The 22,525-nt window shown below is 44.8% G+C and overlaps 1 protein-coding gene across 6 annotated transcripts in view; it reads right to left on the bottom strand.

Annotated features, from left to right (window-relative positions):
• The window catches only part of LOC114808660 (ras-responsive element-binding protein 1), a 205,919-nt gene that overhangs the window by 97,195 nt on the left and 86,199 nt on the right, over positions 1-22,525 (bottom strand). For 5 of the 6 annotated variants that reach the window (XR_005659696.1, XM_039910969.1, XM_039910971.1 and 2 more), the window contains exons 4-5: positions 8,244-8,440; positions 358-447 (exon numbers count right to left, since the gene is read on the bottom strand). Coding sequence is in view for 5 of the 6 variants with exons in the window: in XM_039910969.1 (XP_039766903.1) it covers positions 358-447; positions 8,244-8,342 (189 nt within the window). In the remaining variant the exon portion in view is untranslated. The remainder of the gene's footprint in view (positions 1-357; positions 448-8,243; positions 8,441-22,525) is intronic. The other variant, XM_039910972.1, reaches the window with a different exon arrangement.

Genomic DNA, 22,525 nt, shown 5'->3' with positions numbered 1-22,525 from the left:
GTGTTCTTAAGGCATTAAATGTCCCAATGCCCCATCAATACAAAATAGAAGGTTCACATTCATTTTCCTTTTTGGCAGTGATAAAAGAAGTTACCAACACCAGTTAGTTGAGAAAGATCCTGTTTTTTGGCAGGGCATTTGGCAGTAGAACAAGTATACTTCTTCAAGTTGGGTTAACAGGGAAGGAAACAGAATGCTGTAACCAGCTAGGCATTTGTACCCAAAACCAAACAGAAGAAAATATTTTTAAATCATGAAAGTGGCAGCCAAATAGCCGATTTGAAAGACATAAGCAATCCTCTTTTCTTTGTTAAGAAAAAGAAATCCTAAAAGTCAAACCAAAATCATTTTTCTTACCTGTCGAATGTGCATAGTTAACTGATGCTGCGTAGTGCAAATCTTTTCACACAGGGGACAGGTATTAGAATACTTTTCTTCTTTAGCTTCCTTTAAAAGACAAAAGGAGTGAAACTTCAAATTATAAAGCAGTAACTTCCCTTTCAATTATTTAATGCCCACCTCTGAGATGAACAAGAGACTTTACAATCATTGTCCCATTAACCTTCAAAAAGAAGCCATGATTTGTTTAACAGAGAAACTGAGGCACAAAGAGGAATGACTAATTATTTAATGCCCATCTCTAAGATGACCAAGAGACATTACAATCATTGTCCTGTTAACCTTCAAAAATAAGACATGACACAAATCATTTAACAGAGCGAGAAACTGAAGCACTAAGTGGAATGACTAATTCATTCAATAGTATTTATTGATCGCTTACTATGTGCAGAGCACTGTACTCTTGGAATGAACAAGTCAGCAACAGATAGAGACAGTCCCTGCCGTGTGAGGGGCTTACAGTCTAATCGGGGGAGACGGACAGACTAGAACAATGGCAATAGAGTCAAGGGGAAGAACATCTCGTAAAAACAATGGCAACTAAATAGATGTACATTTCATTAACAAAATAAATAGGGTAATGTTAACCAAAGTTAAACAGCAACTCCCTAATTAATTCACTATACTGCCTCAAGTGCCACCCGAAACAGAGCCACCTGTTTCCATCACTTGGTCGCTTCCTAACTCACCTCCCTATTTCTCCTTCTACAACCCAGTCCATACTCTTTTAGCTCGCCTATCTCACCGCGAACCTTGGTCCACGAACTCCCTCTGGCCTGGAATGCCCTCCCTCCTCAAATCTAACAATTATTGTCCTCTCCTTCGAAGTCTTATTGATGGCCTGTCTCCACCACGAGGCCTTCCCAGACTAATACCCCTCTTTCCTCTTCTCCCACTTCCTTCTGCGTCTCCCTGACTTGCTCTCTTTGTTCCTACCCATTCCTGGCCTCACAGCACTTATGTACATATCTGTAATTTCTATATATTAATGTCTTTCTCCCTAACTCTAGATTGTAAGCTTCTTGTGGGCAGGGAACGTGTCTGTTTATTGTTGTACTGTATTCTCCCAAGCATTTAGTACAGTGCGCTTCACACTATAAGTGTGAAGCCTCTCCTCCCACTCCCCCAGACTCACTGGAAAGGGAGGAGGCGTCGGCTTCCTTCTCTCACTCCGATGCCGCTTCCACACTATCCCTCCCCGTCTTCCCTCTACTTCCCTTTCTTTGAAACCCATATCATTCGCCCTCCCTCCAGATACTTACCACTCCCTCCAGATACTTATCGCCGTCATCTACTGCCCTCCTGGTCCCTCCTCCAACTTCTTCAACCACCTTGACTCCTTTCTCACCTACCTTCTCTCTGCCCACTCTGATCCTTGGAGACTTCAACATCCACATGGATGCACCCGGTGACTCCTCTGCTGGCCACCTGCTATCACTCCTCGACTCTGCCAACCTCCTGCTCCACACCACCTCGCCCACTCACCAACCTGCTCACACCATTGATCTCACCATCTCCTACTGCTTCCCTATCTCCTCTCTCACCAACTATGAAATCCCTCTCTTAGCCCATAACTTTCTCACCTGCCTCCTCTCTCACACTTTCTCCCCCTGCAAATCTGTATTTCTCCCCCACAGAGACCTCCGCTCTCTTGAACCCACCCATCTCTCCAAAAGCATCTCTCCCCACCTTGCCTCCCTGTCCTCTCTTCCCACTCTCAATGATCAGGTCACCACCCTCAACTCCACCCTCTCTACTCATCTCAACTGACTCGCCCCCCTTTCCGTCCACTGCTCTCGGTTCATTAACCCACAGCCCTGGGTCTCTGCCTCTGTCTCCCTCCCTCACTCTTATGCTCGAGCTGCTGAGACCTGCTGGCAAAGGTCCAAGCACCAAGCCAACCTTACCCATTTTAAATTTATCCTTTCCTACCTTAACTCTGCTCTCTGCTCCGCCAGGCAAAACTTCTTTTCTTCCCTCATCAACACCCATGCCCGTCACCCCCGCCAATTGTTCCGGACCTTTAATTCTCTCCTCAGGCCCCCTGCTCCACCCCCTCCCCCATCCCTCACCCTCAACGATCTGGCCACCTACTTCATCAGGAAAATTAACACAATCAGGTCTGAGCTCCCCAAAGTCATCCCTCCCCCTTCTGCCTCCCCCTACCTCCCAACCCTCTCCCCTACTTTCCCATCCTTCTCTGCACTATCCTCAGAGATCCCCCCCCCCCTCGCAAGTGCCACCCCCTACACCTGTGCTTCAAACCCCATTCCCACTCACCTTATAAAATCCATCGCCCCTTCCCTCCTCCCCCCCTTAACTTCTGTTTTTAACCACTCACACTCATGGCTTCTTCCCCTCTGCCTTCAAACATGCCCATTCTAAAAAAACTCTCTTTCTCGACCCCACTTCGCTTTCCAGATATTGCCCTATCTCCCTACTACCCTTCCTTTCCAAGCTCCTAGAATGAGTCATCTACACTCGCTGCCTACAATTCCTTAACTCCAAATCTCTCCTGGACCCCCTCCTCTCTGGCTTCTGTCCCCTCCACTCTACCGAGACTGCTCTCTCAAAGGTTACCCAACTTCTTGCCAAATCCAATGGCTCCTACTCTGTCCTAATCCTCCTCGACCTTTCAACTGCTTTTGACACTGTAGACCATCCCCTTCTCCTCCACACCTTATCTCACCTTGGCTTCATGGACTCCGTCCTCTCCTGGTTCTCCTCTTCTCTCTCTGGCCAGTCATTCTCAGTCTCCTTGACAGGCTCCTTCTCCCCTCCCATCCTCTAACTGTAGCGGTTCCTCAAGGGTCAGCTCTTGGCCCTCTTTTGTTGTCCATCTACACTCACTCCCTTAGTGAACTCATTTGCTCCCACAGCTTCAACTATCATCCCTCTCTGCCCCTGTTCTCTCCCCCTCCCTTCAGGCTCATATCTCCTCCTGCCTCCAGGATGTCTCCACCTGGATGTCTGCCCGCCACCCAAAACCCAACATGTCCAAAACTGAGCTCCTTATCTTCCCTTCCCAACCCTGTCCTCTTCCTGGCTTCCCTATCACGGTGTATGGTATGACCACCCTTCCCGTCTCTCAAGGTTCTTGGTGTCATCCTTGACTCAGCTCTTTCACCCCACACATCCAATCCGTCACCAAGGCCTGATGGTCTCACCTTTATAATATCACCAAGATTCGCCCTTTCCTCTCCACCCGAACGGCTATCTTACTGGTACAGGCTCTCATAATATCCCAGCTGGATTATTCTGTCAGCCTTCTCTCAGATCTCCCTTCCTCCTGTTGCTCCCTGCTCCAGTCTATTCTCCATTCCGCTGCCCAGATCATCTTCCTGCAGAAAACTTCTCACTCTAGGCTTCAAGGCTTTCCGTCACTTTGTTGCTCCTACCTCTCCTCCCTTCTTTCTGCTGCCCACGCCGTACGCTCTGCTCCCCTGCCGCCCACCTCCTCAAGTTCCCTGTTCTTGCCTATCCTGTCGATCCCTGGCCCACGTCCTCCCAGTGTCCTGGAATGTCCTCCCTCCTCACCTACGCCAAACTCTCTTCCCCTCTTCAAATCCCTACTGAGAGCTCACCTCCTCCAAGAAGCCTTCCCAGATTGAGCTTCCCCTTTTCCCTCTGCTCCCTCTGCTGCCTGTCTGCCCCCCCTTCACCTCCCCTCAGCTAAGCCCCTTTTCACCCCCTTTCCCTTTGCTCCTTCCCTTCTCCCTTCCCCTTCCCTCAGCACTGTGCTCATCAGCTCATTTGTATATATTTTTATTACTCTACTTATTTTGTTAATGGGATGTACATCCCCTTGATTCTACTTATTGCTATTGTTTTTGTCTGTCTCCCCCGATTAGATTGTAAGCCCATCTATGGGCAGGAATTGTCTGTTTCTGAATTGTACATTCTAAGCACTTAGTACGGTGCTCTGCACATAGTAAGTGCTCAATACTCAATACTACTGAATGAAAATGAATGAACTATAACTGCTCAATAAATACAACTGAATGAATGACTGAAAGAAACAGAAAAAGAAGTGCATTGCTGACCAAAGAAACAAAGATTAGAAGTGACTGTCAAGGGAATCAGGACCCTTGGGTTTTATGTTGGCGGACCAGATTCCTTTCCAATCACGAAGGAGAACCTCTCACAGAACACTAAGATCTCATGAGCGAGGACTGGAAGGCCCCTGCAGGTGTTTTTCTGTCTAGGATCTAATCATGCCAGATTCTGTCTGGGTTATTGGATAGGAAGAGAGAGACAGTATTACTGTAAATGGATGCCTACAGTTACGCGAATCATGACTACAACTGTTCATTTGTCCAATTCAAAAACAGAAAAGTAACTATTTATTGAGTGCCCAATGGTGCAAAACATTGTATTATGCACTTGGGAAGTACAGACAAAGAAGGGAATTGTCCATGCGCACTGGAGCTTACATCTGAACCTTGAAAAGCTTCCCACTAATTTCCTCTCTCCCCTCCCCCTTCAAAAGTGAATTTCTGTAAGTAATTTATTGTGTATTGTGTTCCCAAACACAAAGAACAGTGCAATGCACATTTTAAGTGCTCAATAAATACCACTGATTGATTGATTGAAGTGACAAAAGCAACAGTAACTGCTCTCCAATAATAATAATAATAATGTTATTATTTGTTAAGCGCTTACTATGTGCAGAGCACTGTTCTAATCGCTGGGGGAAATACAGGGTAACCAGATTGTCCCACATGAGGCTCAGAGTCTTAATTCCCATTTTACAGATGAGGTAACTGAGGCACAGAGAAGTTAAGTGACTTGTCCACAGTCACACAGCTGACAAGTGGCAGATCCGGGATTCAAACCCATGACCTCTAACTCCTAAGTCCGTGCTCTTCCCAATAAGCCACGCTGCTTCCCCAAACCCTGAAGGCTTCCTGGATGGATTCAAAGTGCTTTCCTCTTTCTTGCCCAGGAGACAAAGCACCAGTGGCACTTCTCTTCTTAACGAAGACTCTTACAAATGGGTCTAAAATGCAGACCTGGGACTCTTACACAGAATTTCAAATGGTCACTTGTGAGGCTGAGTCACTTGTCCAAACTGCAGCCTCTGCACTGCTGTGCCTGAAGAACTACCTTGCAGTGGTTGAAATGTTGGCAGTGGTTTCCTCTATTCCCCTCTCAGATAAAAGCAAACAGAATACCTCTCTGGTAGTGCTTCACCACATCTCTTGCACCCTCCAACTTTACAGAGATTTAATCTTTTCTAACCCCACCCAACTGCCCGCCAGCCTAAAAAATGATATTCTGCACTGCAATAAGTGCTGCAGCAGCCCCACTTAACCTGACAGAAGGCTAACCACTCAGGTAAGGGCTAACTTGACAGGGTTACTACACTGAGGTCAGTGCTGACAGACTGGATGGTGTTTAATCTCTTTGGCATTTTCTGAAATTATCAGCCTTCAAATTAAATTTTAAAAATCAGACTAAAGATGCAATTCTAGCCCATCTGTTTCCCCTTGAAGTACGACCAGACATATTATATAACTCCAGGGAGCTGATTAATATTGACTCTTGAGTTTGTTATTAATTAAAATCCAAACTTTTTGGGGGGCTGGCAAAGGACAGGTTGCATACCACAAAACAGGATCAAAGTGGTTCACAGAGTGAATTCTGCTATACCTGCCTCAGACTGAAAAAAAAAAGTCATGCATTATGCATCTCTAGAACTTAATTGGTACTATTAGAGCCATGCTGTTACAGAGGACTTCCTCATCTGAAAGATTAAATTAGCAGGTAGGACTCTATCCTAATCCTCCTCGACCTCTCAGCTGCCTTTGACACTGTCGACCATCCCCTTCTCCTCAACACGGAATTCAACCTTGCTTTCACACATTTGGTCCTCTCCTGCTCCTCCTCATCTCTCTGGCCGTTCATTCTCGGTCTCCTTCAAGGGTTCCTCCTCCTCCTTCCATCCACTAACTGTAACTGTTCCTCAAGGGTCAGTTCTTTGCACTCTTCTGTTCTCCATCTATACTCATTCCCTTGAACTCATTTGTTCCCACAGCTTCAACTATCATTTCCTCCCCTGTTCCACAGCTACCAGGGCCTGTACAGGCCGTTATGACAGCACAGAAGAAGTCATAACTAGGTCACAATGGGGAAATTTCTATGTGATTACAGACCACTATGGAGAGGCAGTTTGTCCTGGAGGAAAGAACACAGGTTACAGAGTCAGAAGACGTGGGATCTAATCCCAGCGCTGTTACTTACATGCTGTGACATCGTGGGAAAATTATTTAATTGGTCTGTGCCTTAGTTTCTTCCACCATAAAAAAATGGAGTCAATACATATTTTTCCTTCTGCTCAGCCTGTGAGGCCAAAATAAGCAGTTCACAATCGCCACAATTCCAATTATCATTAAACTAAGGTCTTAAACTTTTGCAGCCTCCTTCAGTTTCCCCATTCTGAGCATTAGTGGGTGGGTAGTTGGGACTAAATACTATAAGCAAACAGGAAGTCCAGAAACATACACCTTATATCTTCTGTCTCTGGCCTTGTACCACCCTGGAAGCAAATGGAGCAAGGTCTAAGTGTTGCTTTTATAATGGTTACCAATTTCAACTTTTACTTAACAATACTTTGAAAGAGTGAATAACAAACACCATACGGGTCTGGAAATCAGAAGGGCCTGGGTCCTAATCCCAGCTCTGACACTTGACTGATGTGTGACTTCGGGCAATTCCCTTAACTTCTCTGTGCCTCAGTTACCTTATCTATAAAATACATATTGTGATTGTGTGTCCCATATTGGACGGGGACTGTATCCAACCTGATCAATTTGTATCTACTCCAGCTCTTATTTCAGTGTCTGCCAAATAATAAGGGTTTAACAAATACTATTAGAAAAAAACACGGTTGAAGAATTTTTGTTTAACTTTCCTCTACAAGTACAAATGGAAACATATAAGATTACTTCCTATTTATTACAGTCTTGGATATTCATTAACTATCTCCTCTTTTCTATCCTAAAGAAGAAGACAGAGAGTAGCAAAGTAATGCTCTATTATGCTAAAAATAAACCAAGCAGACTAAGCCTCTAGGCCGTCTGTACCCGGCACCCTATCAATGATATTACAGGTTTCAGCGCTCTGTAATATCAATCAATCGATGCTACTTATCAATATAAATATTATCTAAAATAAAGTTTTAAAAAGATTTCAAAGGTTTAATACCTGCCTATCAAAGATTCATATATCCTCCAGTGCACTTCTATACCACAAGACTCCTCCTTAATCTCTTACTATTTTCTTTCTCTTGCTCTTTCTTGATCCCAAAATAGCAGGAACATCAATAAGGATGGCTACCTCCACCATTAGGCTTCTCCAAAACCAACCTGTAGCATATGCTAAGGCTGTACAGCTGTGGCTACTAGACATGGCAATAGGGAAACAACTTGCAAATTAAGCATTTTTCATTTCTGTGGCTAGAGGCCAGGGAAGACCAAGGAAACTGTCCTGAAAAACTCTCACCCATTTCACTGAATCTAACTAATGCTCTTGACCTGACTGTGGCTCGTCACAAATTTGAAAGAAAATGTGAAGACTAAATTAATGGAAATCCCATTTGGAGATGTATAGCAAACTGTCACTAATATCTGCACCAACAAAAGATGTTTACCCAAAGTAATATAACGAAAGACCATGACAGAACCAGGTGTGTGGGAAATGAATGGGGGAGGAAGATTAATAACTACTGAGAACCAGATCCTGCTTTAGAAAACAAAGACTCAAAGGGAAGTCATTCTTCTCAGTGTTTATCACATTTCTCTGATCTCAACATTCACCTTTTCGAAATATGCACAATTGCTTACCTGATTTCTCCTGCCAATTCGATTCTGCCCCGAAGATTTTGCTGGGGATTTGACGTTCTGTGAACTTCCACCATTCTGAGCAACCTTCCCCATACTCATTACTGCTGACAATAAAATGTTAATGGAAGACAGATCCAAACCTCACAAGCTGCTAAATGAATTTGATGTCACAAAACTGCAGTTGCAGTTCCTCTTCCCTGGAATTAAAGAGAAGAAGGAGGCTAAATATCCACCAGTATTTTTTAAAGAGGCCAAAATAAGCAATCAATCAATGGCATTTATTGAGTGTAGAGCCCTGTACTAAGGTGCTTGGTAAAACATGTGCATTAGTTACATAGTTTGTCAAGGGTTTAGGAAGCAGCTGGACTTTGTGAGGACATGGAACAAAAGGAAGTAAACTATCTTAGCCCATCTTCCCTTTTTCCACCACTTGGGCTAAAAGAAAGCAAGTTTCATTAGGAAGGCAAACAAATGAACACTTTTCTCCTGAGGCTGTCTATCCCGGGGGAGAACCGGTAAGAAGAATAACAGGCCTGAGATACACTACGACACCTTCAGTCCCCTATGGATCTACAAACACCTTGTGGATAGGGGCTAATTCCCAATTCTGTTGTACTGTACTCTCCGAGTGCCTAGTTCAGTGCTCTGCACATAGTAAGCATTCAACAAATATCACTGATTGACCTGAATCGCTGACCTTTCTGATCCTTAGAAGACGAAGAGCTCCCTGCACACTTCTTACCTCTGTCTAGTCTACACCTTCAACTCTTATCTAATAATATATTAATAATGATAATTTTGATTTTTGTTAAGCACTTGCTATGTGTAAGTAATATAGGCAAATCAGGTTGGACAGTCACTGTCCCATGTGGGACTCAGTCTTTATCCCAATTTCACATATGAGGCAACCATGGCACAGAGAGGTGAAGTGATTTGCCCAAAGTCACACAGCAGATAGTGAAAGAGCCAAGACTAGAACCCAGGCCCTCCTTACTACCAGGAAATGCTACTTGACCTCTTCTGACCTCATCACTAATTCTCTAGTACAATTCTGCTAAAGAAACAGCTGGGCTTTATTTAATTTCATCAACACACTGTCACAGCTAGTCAGACACACATACTATTTCCTAGTCATACAAGACTGCAGAACTACAAAAGAATATGGCACAGCTTCTAGATCACCCTTACCACCAATTGGCACTTAAAGTTACAATCTAAGGATAATCATAATGTCACTGTTTACTATACCCCTACTAGGTGTCTAGCACTGTGATAAGCATGATGACAAAAACAAGACAATAAGATCAGACACAGCCCTACTCCCTAAGGAGTTCACAATTAAAAAGGAATATTATAACCCCATTGTACAGTTAAGGAAACTGAGGTCCAGAGAGGCTAAGTAACTTGCCCCAGGTCACACTGCAGACAAATGATCAAGGTGGGATTGAAGTATGAGATCTGACTCCATGTCTCATTCTCTTTCCACTATGCCAAATCACATCTAATATACCACCTGCCTTTTATTTTTGCAAAAGAAGCAAAACAAAACAAAACTAAGGAATGAGAAGACACACAATCTCAGAGGCATAAAATCAATTAACCATTGGTATTTATTGAGCCCTTACTATGAACAAAACACCTTAAGTGCTTGTGAGAGTACAGTACACCACAGTTGGTGCACATATTCCCTACCCACAGTGAGCTTAGAGGGGGAGACAGCTCTTTAGATAGTGAATTATGGATATATACATAAGTTCTGTATGTGAATAAAGTGTATAAATCCAAGTATAAAGGCAACAGAGAGGAGTAGGGGGAAAGAGGACTTTGTTGGGGAAGGATTCATGGAGGAGAAGGAAGAGAAAGAAGGGCAGGAGGAGAAGGAGCAAGATGAGGATATATGATTTTAATAAGGCTTTTAAAGTGGGGAGGGGGAATTCCAGGACAGAGGCAGGATGTAGGTTGAGGGGTGGGCAGTGAGATAAATAAAACTGAGGTACAGTAAATAGGTTAGCATCGGAGGAGCAAAGTGAGCATGCTGGGTGTAGTACAAAATCAGCAAAGTACAAAAGCAAAGCGACTGTGTACTTTAAAGTCAATGGTAAGGGATTTGTTTGATGTGGCAATGAATGAGAGACTACTGGAGATTCCTGAGTGGGGAGACATGGACTTAACTTCTTTTGGAAAAGTAATCCAAACAATAAAGTATGAACTATAGTGGGGAGAGAGGAGGCAGGGAGGTCAGCATAGAGTTAATACAATAATCAAGATGTAACAGGACAAGTGCTTGGATCTATATGGTACTAATTCGGATGGAGAGGAAAGGATAAATTTTATTGATGTTGTGAAGGTAGACCTGACAGGATTTGGTGACAAACTGAATATGTAAGTTGAATGAAAGAGATGAGACTTGGGCAAAATGCCAAAGTTACAGGCTTGGGAGATGGGAAAGATGGTGGTGCTGTATATAATGAGAGAAAAGTCCAGGGGAAGACATGTTTGGTGGGAAGATGAAGAGTACTGTTTTGAGCATGTTAATTTTGAGGGGTCGGCGGGAACAGGACATTAAATTTAAAGAAGTTTGGAAGGCAGTTCCTCAAAAGAAGATCTGTCTTCTCTCAAAGTCCAGATCCTCTCCACCTGCCCATACGATCTCATCCCTTCTCACCTTATCAAAACACTTGCCCCTCCCTTCCGCCCCCCCAAATAGCTATCTTCAACTGTTCATTTTACAGTGGCTCCTTCTCCACTTCTTTCAAAAATGCTCATGTCTACCCCAGCAAGAAAACCCTCCCGAATCCCCACAACTCCCTATAGTAATCATCTTATGCGTGGCTCACTGGAAAGAGCACGGGCTTTGGAGTCAGAGGTCATGGGTTCGAACCTCGGCTCTGCCATTTGCCAGCTGTGTGACTTTGGGCAAGTCACAACTTCTCGGTGCCTCAGTTCCCTCATCTGTAAAATGGGGATTAAGACTGTGAGCCCCATGTGGGACAACCTGATTCCCCTGTGTCTACCCCAGCGCTTAGAACAGTGCTCGGCACATAGTAAACGCTTAACAAATACCAACACATCCCTACCATTCCCTGAGCAAGTTATTTATAGAGCCCGTGCTCTATCCATTAGGCTGCATTGTTTCTCATCTCATCTAATCATCTCTACTCATTCCCCTATCCTTTCCTTGATCTTTCATCACCAACCCACAGCCCTGGATCACCTACACAGTCCACCTCCTGTACTCTTGTATTCAAGCCTCAACTTTGCTGGCAGAAATCTAGATATCAGGCCAACAGTTGTCCACCTGAAGTTTGTCCTTGCATGCTTTAATTGTGTCCTCTCCTCTGCCCGGCAAAACTATATCTCTTCCCTACTGACACTCATATCCATTGCCCTTGCCAGTTGGTCCATACATTTAACCCCATCCTTAGGCACCCTATTCCCCCACCTCCTCCCATCCCTGTCCCCAATTACCTGACCATTTACTTTAAGAAGTTTAACACCATCAGGTATGCACACTCTAAAATCACCCCTGGCCATGCTCTCTCCCTCCCCATTCCAGCCCACTCTTCAACTTTCCCATCCTTCTTAGCAAGATCTCTAGAGGAGATCTCCTGCCTTCTCTAAAATGCCACCCACTCCACATGCACATCAGACCCCATTCCTTCGCCATTTTCAGAACTCTCTCCCCCTCCATTCTTCCCCCTCCAACAGCTATTTTCAACACTTCACTCACCAGTGGCTTCTTCCCAACTGCCTTCAATGGCTTCACCTTCCATCTCTACACAGGTGATACCCAGATCTATATCTCCTCTCCTGATCTCTCTCCCTCTCTCCAGGCTCACATTTCCTTCTGCTCTCCAGCTGTCTCTACACAGTAATAATAATGTTGGTACTTGTTAAGTGTTTGCTGTGTGCAGAGCACTGTTCTAGGCACTGGGGTAAATACAGGGTGATCAGGCTGTCCCACGCGAGGCTCACGGTTAATCCCCATATTACAGATGAGGGAACTGAGGCAAAGAGAAGTTGTGACTTTCCCACAGTCACACAGCTGACAAGTGGCAGAGCCGGATTTTGAACCCATGACCTCTGACTCCCAAGATCAGGCTCTTTCCACTGAGCAACGCTGCTTCTCTAAGCACTCAATAAATAGGATAAAATAAATGTTCTGTCACCTCAAACTTAACATATCCAAAACAGAGCTCCTTATTTTCCCACCCAAACCCTGTCCTCTCCTTGATTTTCCCATCACTGTAGACAGTACCACTGCCCTTCCTGTCTCACAGGCCCAAAACTTTGGCATTATCCTTATCTCCTCACTCATATGTTCAATTCATCTGTTGGTCTCACGTGAACAGCACAGCTAAATTAAGAACTTTCCTCTCCATCCACACTGCTACCACATTAAAAATAAAATAAAATAAATGGTAGTATTTATTAAGAGCTTACTATGTGCAAAGCACTGTACTAAGCACTGGGGTGAATACAAGGCAATCAGGCCGTTCCATGTGGGGCTCACAGTTTTTAATCCCCATTTTACAGATGAGGTAACTGAGGCACAGAGAAGTGAAGTGACTTGCCCAAAGTCATACAGATGGCAAGTGGCAGAGACAGGATTCAAACCAATGACCTCTGACTCCCAAGCTCAGGCTCTTTCCTTTGAGCCACGATGCCTCTCTACTAATTAATACAATGTTAATTACATTAATACAATCACTCATCCTTTTCTGCTTATATCACTGCATCAGCCTCCTTGCTGATCTCCCAACCTTCTGTCTCTCACTCCGGGCCATATTTCACCGTTGCCTGGATCATCTTTCTACATAAACTTTACATATACATCTTTCTATAAAACTTCTTACTCTAGCCTTCAAGGTTTGTTGCTGTCATCTACTGCCCTCCTGGTCCAACCTCCAACTTCTTCAACCACCTAGACCCCTTCCTCACCTTCCTTCTTTCCTTCTCTCTGCCCACTCTGATCCTCGGAGACTTCAACATCCACATGGATGTACCCGATGACTCCTCTGCCACCCGCCTGCTATCCCTCCTCGACTCTGCCAACCTCCTGCTCCACCATACCGCGCCCACTCACCGACTCGGTCACACCCTCGTTCTCTTCATCTCCTACCGCTGCACTATCTCCTCCCTCACCAACTCTGAAATCCCTCTCTCTGACCATAACCTTCTCACCTGCCTCATCTCTCACACTCCCTCCCCCTGCAAATCTTTGCTACTCCCCCACAGAGACCTCCACTCTCTTGATCCCATCCGTCTTTCCAAAAGCATCTTGCCCCCCGTCCTCACTTCCCTCTCCTGATGATCAGGTCACCACTCTCAACTCCACCCTCTCTACTCATCTCAACTCTCTCGCTCCCCTTTCCCTCCACCGCTCTTGCTCCACTAACCCACAGCCCTGGATCACCTCCTCTGTCCACCTCCTATGCTCGAGCTGCCGAGCACTGCTGGCAAAAGTCCAAGCACCAAGCCAACCTCATACATTTCAAATTTATCCTTTCCTGCCTTAACTCTGCCCTCTCCTCCGCCAGGCAAAACTTCGTCTCCTCCCTTATTGACACCGATGCCCGTCACCCCGCCAATTGTTCTGGACCTTTAACTCTCTCCTTAGGCCCCCTGTGCCTCCCCCTCCCCCATCTCTCACCCCCAGTGATCTGGCCACCTACTTCATCACAAAAATCAACACAATCAGGTCTGAGCTCCCCAAAATCACCCCTGACCCAATCCCCTCCTCCCCACCAACCCTCTCCCCTACTTTCCCATCCATTCCTTCAGCATCCTCAGAGGAGATCTCCTCACTCCTCACAAGTGCCACCCCCTCCACCTGCTCCTCGGACCCCATTCCCGCTCACCTTATGAAAACCATCACCCCTGCCCTCCTCCTTTCCTTAACTTGTATTTTTAACCACTCGATCTCCAATGGCTCCTTCCCCTCTGCCTTCAAACATGCCCATGTCTCCCCAGCCTAAAAAAGCCCTCTCTCCACCCCACTTCCCCTTCCAGTTATATCCCTATCTCCCTACTACCCTTCCTTTCCAAGATCCTAGAACGAGTCGTCTACACTAGCTGCTTAGAATTCCTTAACTCCCATTCTCTCCTGGACCCCCTCCAATTTGGCTTCCGTCCCCTCCACTCTACCAAGACTGCTCTCTCTAAGGTCACCCATGACCTCTTTCTTGACAAATCCAATGGCTCCTACTCTATTCTAATCCTCCTTGACCTCTCTGCTGCCTTTGACAATGTCAACCATCCCCTCCTCCTCCACACCTTATCTCACCTTGGCTTCACGGACTCCGTCCTCTCCTGGTTCTCCTCTTATCTCTCTGGCCGGTCATTCTCGATCTCCTTCACAGGCGCCCCCACTCCCTCTGATTCTTTAACTGTTGGAGTTCCTCAAGGGTCAGTTCTTGGCCCTCTTCTGTTCTCCATGTACACTCACTCCCTTGGTGAACTCATTCGCTCTCATGGCTTTGACTATCATCTCTTCCCAGATGACACGCAGATCTACATCTCTGCCCCTGTCCTCTCCCCCTCCTTTCAGGCTCGCATTTTCTCCTGCCTCCAGGATGACTCCACCTGGATGTCGGCCCACCACCTAAAACTCAACATGAGCAAGACTGAGCTCCTCATCTTCCCTCCCAAGCCCGGTCCTCTCCCAGACTTCCATATCACCGTGGATGGTACCACCATCCTTCCCGTCTCTCAGGCCCACAACCTCGGTGTCATCTTTGACTTGGCTTGCTTGTTCAGCCCACACATCCAATCCATCAGCAAAACACACCGGTCTCACCTTTATAATATCACCAAGAACCGCCCTTTCCTCTCCACCCAAATGGCTACCTTACTGCTACAGGCTCTTGTTATATCGCGGCTAGACTACTGTGTCAGCCTGCTCTCTGATCTCCCTTTCTCCTGTCTCTCCCCGCTCCAGTCTATTCTTCACTCTGCTGCCCGGCTCATCTTCACGCAGAAACGCTCTGAGCATGTCACTCCCCTTCTTAAAAACCTCCACTGGTTGCCTATCAATCTCCACACAAAACAAAAACTTCTCACTCTAGGCTTCAAGGCTCTCCATCACCTTGCCCCTTCCTACCTCTCTTCCCTTATCTCTTTCCACTGCCCACCCCGCAAGCTCTGCTCCTCTGCCGCCCACCTCCTCACCATCCCATTCTCGCATATCCCGCCGCCGACCCCTGGGCCACGTCCTCCCATAGTCCTGGAATGTCCTCTCTCCTCACCTCTGCCAAACTAATTCTCTTCCCCTCTTCAAAACCCTACTTAAAGGTCACTTCCTCCAAGAGGCCTTCCCAGACTGAGCTCCCCTTCTCACTCTGCTCTCCTTCTACTCCCTCTTCACCTCCCCTCAGCTAAGCCCTCTTTTCCCCTCTTTCCCTCTACTTCTCCCCCTCTCCCGTCCCATCCCCTCAGCACTCTACTCGTCTGCTCAACTGTATATATCTTCACTACCCTATTTATTTTGTTAATGAGTTGTACATCACCCTGATTCTATTTATTTGCTATTGTTTTAATGAGATGTTCTTCCCCTTGATTCTATTTATTGCCATTGTTTTTGTCTGTCTCCCCCGATTAGACTGTAAGCCCATCAAAGGGCAGGGACTGTCTCTGTTACCGATTTGTACATTCCAAGCGCTCAGTACAGTGCTCCACACATAGTAAGCGCTCAATAAATACTATTGAATGACTGACCCACAGAGCTGGGGCTTATTCCTCCATAAGGGAAGCACTGAGCAGCTCCTGGCTAAGGGGAATCCACAAGTTCTCTGCTGCAGCAGTGAGTCATTAAAGCCTCTGAAGGAGTGAATGTCGGAGCAGCAGCTATTGAGTTCTTAGTTCTTGATGTGGGGGCTGCTGACATGTTGGTAACACCTTAGTGAGTCTCTGTCCTGCTTCTTTAGGTCCTTGCCTCAAACTTCGCCTGAAGGCTCAGGATCCCTTACCTCCAATGCAGGGATCCCATGACCGCTTTAGTGGGAGGCAGAGACACTCTTTTTTTCAGTTTTTTGGCACTGTGCTTCATTGGCTTGTATTTATCGAACACCTAATGTGTGCCAAGCACTGAACTAAGCACTTGCTAAGTGGCTTGCCTGGTGGGTGGTGGGTGGCAGTGGTCTTTTTTTCTGGCTCTATCTTAGGCCTCTGTTTAAGGGAAGGAGAGGGGGCAGGGCCGGGGCGGAGGGCTCAGAGTACCTTTCTTCTGGTGCCATCCTGGACTTCCCACAGGGAGGAAAAGGGAGAGGATGGGGTCACTACTCTCCCCTTTTAAGCGGGGGTCTGAAGCAGTTGCCCCACATGGGATCTCTGGTGTTATTATTGCTGCCTCTTAAAGCTTTTTAACAGTCCAGCTACCACTGCCACCATCTTGTTCATGGAAATAAAAAATCTAATAATAATAATAATAATGTTGATATTTGTTAAGTGCTTACTATGTGCAGAGCACTGTTCTAAGCACTGGGGGAGACACAGGGTAATCAAATTGTCCCACAAAATAAATTTAACAAAATAAATAGGGTAATGAAAATATATACAGTTGAGCAGAGGAGTACAGTGCTGAGGGGATGGGAAAGGAGAGGGGGAGGAGCAGAGGGAAATGGGGGGAGAAGAGGGTTAAGCTGTGGAGAGGTGAAGGGGGGTGGTAGAGGGAGTAGAGGGAGAAGAGGAGCTCAGTCTGGGAAGGCCTCTTGGAGGAGGTGAGTTTTAAGTAGGGTTTTGAAGAGGGAAAGAGAATCAGTTTGGCTGAGGTGAGGAAGGAGGGCGTTCCAGGACCGCGGGAGGATGTGGCCCAGGGGTCGATGGCGGGATAGGCGAGACCAAGGGACGGCGAGGAGCGGAGCGTGCGGGGTGGGCAGTAGAAAGAGAGAAGGGAAGAGAGGTAGGAAGGGGCAAGGTGATGTAGAGCCTTGAAGCCTAGAGTGAGAAGTTTTTGTTTAGAGCGGAGGTTGATAGGCAACCACTGGAATTGTTTAAGAAGGGGAGTGACATGCCCAGATCGTTTCTCTCACTCTACTGTCTGCAACATTTTTCTAAATCTTCTTTCTTCACACATCTCTGCCCCTCCTTAAAAATCTCCAATCTCTTCAGAAGAGGCATTGTACCACTGGCAGTAAAGCAGCCACGCATTTTTCTCCCCACTATGTCCCTGCCCTTTTCCCACTATACCCTAGATCATACTCTTCAATCCTCCAAAGCAATCTTGCTTATTGTGTTTTGGTCTCTTCTCTCAAGAAACCAATGGGTTTATTGTGCTTCATGTGTGCAGAGCACTGTATTTAGCCTTTGAGCAAGTACAATATAACAGATTTGGTACACATGTTCCCTAACAACAATGAGCTGTCTCGCCACCAACCTAGTCATACCTTTCCTACTGTCTGGATTTCCCTCACTCCACATATAATAGATCACTCCTTTTCGTATCTTAAAAGCCCTTCTAAAATCACATCTCGTTCAGGAATCCTAACCCAATTAATTTCTACTCTCCCTACTTTATACTCCCTCAAATGCCATTTCAGAATAATTATGTTGGTATTTGTTCAGCACTTACTATGTGCAGAGCAGTATTCTAAGCGCTGGGGGAGATACAGGGTGATCAGGTTGTCCCATGTGGGGCTCACAGTTTTAATCCCCATTTTGCAGATGACGTAACTGAGGCACAGAGAAGTTAAGTGACTTGCCCACAATCACACAGCTGACAAGAGGTAGAGTCGGATTTCAAACCCATGACCTCTGACTTCCAAGCCAGTGCTCTTTCCACTGAGCCACGCTGCTAAGTTCTATACCACCTAGCAATTAAGAACTCACCAGCCCATAACACTTAAGTACACAGAAAAATGGTAATTGTGGTATGTGTTAAAAATTTACCATGTGTGAATGACTGTACTAAGCACTGGGGGAAACAAAATGTAATCAGATAAGGCAAAGTCCCTCCCCACCTCGGACTCACAGTTTAAGGGGAGGAAGAAAAAGTATTTAATGTTCATTTTACAGGTGAGAAAACTGAAACATAAATAAGTGACTTGTCCTAGGTCACAGGTAAGTGACTGAGAACTCAGGTCCTTTGACTCCCAGGCCTGTCCCCTCTACATTAGGCAAAAGTATGTATGTAACTCATTTCTTTATTCTATTGAATCTTTCCATCTGAAACTTATTTTAGAGTTTGCCTCTGTGGCTAGTTTAATAAGTTTTTTGAGGCCAAGGATAATGTCTAAGAATTCATTCTACTGCTCTTGGTATGGTGCCCTACCAATGTTAGGAGCTCAATAAAAACCATTGATTGAAGCAATATATGGAGCTGAAGACAAGAGATTGAAATAGGTAGGTGTTGTTAATTGGGGCAAACTTCATGGAAGACCTGAATTGAGAACCATGGTTTGGCCAAGAGGAGTAGAGGAAGAGATTTATTTGACAGGAAGAATGAAATGAGTAATAATGATAATAATACTGATGACAATAATAATGATAAAAATTATGATATTCGTTAAGTGCTTACTATGTACCAGGCACTATTCTAAGTGCTGGGATGGATACAAGCAAATTGGGTTGGACAAAGACCCTGTCCCATGTGAACCTCACAGTCTCAATCCTCATTTTACAGATGTGGGAACTGGGATACAGAGAAGCGACGTGACTTGCCCAAGGCCACACAGCAAAAAAAAAATGGTGGTATTTGTTAAGCGCTTACTATGTGCAAAGCACTGTTCTAAGCGCTGGGGGATACAAGGTAATCAGGTTGTCCCATGTGGGGCTCACAGTTTTAATCCCCATTTTATAGATGAGGTAACTGAGGCACAGAGAAGTTAACGGAACCGGGATTAGAACCCATGGTCTTCTGATTCCTTGGCCCGTGCTCTACCTATTACGCCATGTTGCTCATGTGCAAATTACAACAAACAACTTTACTTAGCTGGAGTATACAACAAAACCAGAGTTGTAATGGGATAATGAGGAAAAATAAGGGAGGGTCAATTGGTGGAGGGTCCTAAAGTAAAAAGCAGGGGTCTAGATTTGATGCAATAACCTGGAACCATGGGAAATTTCTGAGTGGGATAAGCATAATCCAGATAATCTTTGAAGAAGATGATTCTTCATGCTTTGTGAAGGAAAGACTGGATTGCCAGAGAACAAAATAATTAGAAGCAGAGGTGCCAAAAGCATGAATCTAAAATAATTGCGTTGTCTGTTAGGCGGTTACAATGTGCCAATCACTGACCTAAGCACTGGAATAGATCAAGGATAATCAGGTCAGACATGAACCCTGTCTGACAACGGTGCTCACAGTCTAAATAGGAATTAAACATGCTTAAAACTGAACTCCTTACCTTCCCATCCAAATCCTGTCTCCTTCATCTTCCCAACACTGAACATACCACCACCCTCTACCTCCCAAGCCCAAAATTTTGGCATTGTCCTCAACTCATCTTGTTCATTCCACCCACATACTCAATCTGTCACCAAATCCTGTTGTTTCCACGTTCACAACATAACTACAACCAACCCCTTCCTCTCCATACAAACTGCTACCATATTGATCCAAACACTTATCCTATCCCACTGTGACTACTGCATCTGCCTTCTGCTGACCTCCCAGCTTGTCTCTCCCCGCTCTAATCCATACCTCACTCTGCTACAAGAATCATTTATCAACAAAAACGTTCAGGCCATGTTTCCCCATTCCTCAAAAAACTCCAGTGATTCAACAAAAAAACCAAAGAGTAAATCATCATCGTTGACTTTCAAATAACTGAATTGGCTCATGCCATCCTACCTCAACTCACTAATCTGCTACAATAGCTCAACCCACATACTCGGCCTTTCTAGGGCAACTTACTCACTGTGCCCCTATCTCACCTCTCTCGCTGCCAACCCCTTTCTCTCTCTCTCTCTCTCTCTTTCACTCACTCACTCACTCACTCTCACTCATTCATTCATATTTACTGAGCACTTACTTTGCATAGAGAACAGCAGTAAGTGCTTGGGAGAGTAAAATATAAAAATATCCATACATAGTCCCTCCCTGCAACACGTTCATCTAGAAACGGAGAGACAGACATGAAAACAAATAAATAAAATTACAAATAAGTGCTATGGGGCTGGGAGAAAGGAAGAACAAAGGAAACAAGTCAGGGTGATGAAGAAGGGAATGCAAACTTCCTCCTCATCCATATATGCCAGACCACCATTTTCTCGACCTTCAACGCATTATTAAGGTCATCTCCTCCCAGGCTTTCCCCGATTAAATCCTCTTTTCCCCACCTCGCTCTCCCTTCTGCATCATCCATTCACTTCAAACTGGTGACTTTTGGTTGGACACATGATATTTACCCCAACTCCACAGCATTTATGTACATATCTTTAAATTAGATATTACAAATTACCTATTTATTCATATTAATGCCTGTTTCCCCTGTAGATGATGGCATTTGTTGGGCGCTTTCAATGTGTCAAGCATGATTCTAAGCAGTGGAGTTTAACAAACTGTAAGCTTGTTGGGGGAGAGAACATTTCTGCAAATTTGGTTGTACTACACTCTCCCAGAAGCTTAGTTCAGTGTTATGCACACATGAGGTGCTCAATAAATATGATTAATTGATTCCACCATTATCTTGGATTTCTCCCAGTGCTCAGTACAGTGCCTGGCAACATAGTAAGCACTTTATACAATGAATGCCAGTAAAATAGTAAAAAAATCAACTCCAACACACAATTATGAGACCTAAATGTCTGGTGACACTGCTCTCGGAAAGGAACACGCTTTCCCCAAAGGAGAAACCCTTCTTTGGGGGTGGTCTGATCCAGGACATAAGGAATCTGTCTTTCCAATAACTGTGTCAGAAGAAACACTGGAGGAGTTTTTGGGCATCATTTAGCAGAGCAATCAGTGGGAGAAGCCTTCCCTGCAAATCACTGATGACTTGTGGGTATTTAACTTTTGAAAGCAGTCTTAGAAGAGATTAGTAAAAACTCTTACTGGTAATATCTGATCCAAATACCAAAGATTCTGGAGAGAGTGGGCCTTTCCCTCTTCCAATGCTAAATAAGGATGCTAGATTTGAGAGTTCTGTCAGCTTGGGCTATTGAGTTACGGCAAACCAGTCTTAAAGTGGCCAACTGAAGAATTTAATTGAACTGCAGAGTCTAAATAATAACTGAAATGAATAGAAATCAAATATTCTTCTTTTCCTTTGCTGCTGAGCTATTCCCCATAATTGCTGTTTTCTGGCCAATTAAACTATTTCTAAAAGTCATTCTGCAAACGATTTGGTGGATGGTATAACAGTAATGGTATTCTTTGCCTATGTAGAAAGGAGACAGATACTGAAGCACCATTTTACAAATGAGGAAACTGAGGCAAAGAGAATAATAATAATTATGATGGCATGTGTTAAGCCCTTACTATGTGCCAAGCACTGTTCTAAACGCTTGAACATAAGTGTTTTAACAAGTAAATGGTAGGGTCCGGACTAGATCCCTGGTCTTCTGACTTTCATGCACATGCACATGTTCTTTCCACTAGTCCACAAAGCTTCTCAAAAATGATGGGATAGATGATAAGATCCTACTCAGAGGGTAGTGGTAGGTGAACAATCAGTGAGCTGCTTCTGAATTTGAAGCAGGTATTTCTTAAGGTGCCTTTTGTAGCTTTTCCCCAGTTTAGGGCAAGCAGCACGTCTCTAAGTAGGGCTGCTCAAACACTTGGGTGTTCCTGAATGCTGCTACTGTTTCATCAGCAACTGAGTCACCTACTTGCTTTTGTTTTTTGCAGGCAGGGAGGGGAAGGGTGGGGGGTGGAGGAGAATAAGGCAGCAGCAGAACCTGCACCTGAGTTTATTGCAACAAGTTATCTGATACTTTTCACTGATGGGTAATGAAACACACTTGGGATTTTTTTAAACTATCTGACATTCCCGTTATGTTTATATCCATTAAAAGGCTGACTGCTTTTCTTCCATACAGATAAATTGTTGTTGAATCTCCAAATGGTATCTGTGATAATAAGGGGGAACACTTCTGGTGCTTCTGAATCTCAAAGCCGGAAAGAGAGCAAATTATAAGCCGTCTTCAGAAAAATAAATTAATAAATTCTTCTAAATTAAATTACCTACTAGAATGAGATCATTTATCCATAAGCCCCATATCACTTTTCAAATTAATCCCAAATCCTGCATTCAGATGATGGGAAATCTGTCAGTAAAAACAAACAGTTTTACATCACAAAAAAATACAAATTTAATATTTCCAACAATGTAGGCCAAATGTTT

This window comes from Ornithorhynchus anatinus, chromosome Y2 (genome assembly GCF_004115215.2).
Source record: "Ornithorhynchus anatinus isolate Pmale09 chromosome Y2, mOrnAna1.pri.v4, whole genome shotgun sequence".
In the NCBI taxonomy this organism is placed as follows: domain Eukaryota; kingdom Metazoa; phylum Chordata; class Mammalia; order Monotremata; family Ornithorhynchidae; genus Ornithorhynchus; species Ornithorhynchus anatinus.
This window is presented reverse-complemented; position numbering and strand designations above follow the sequence as displayed.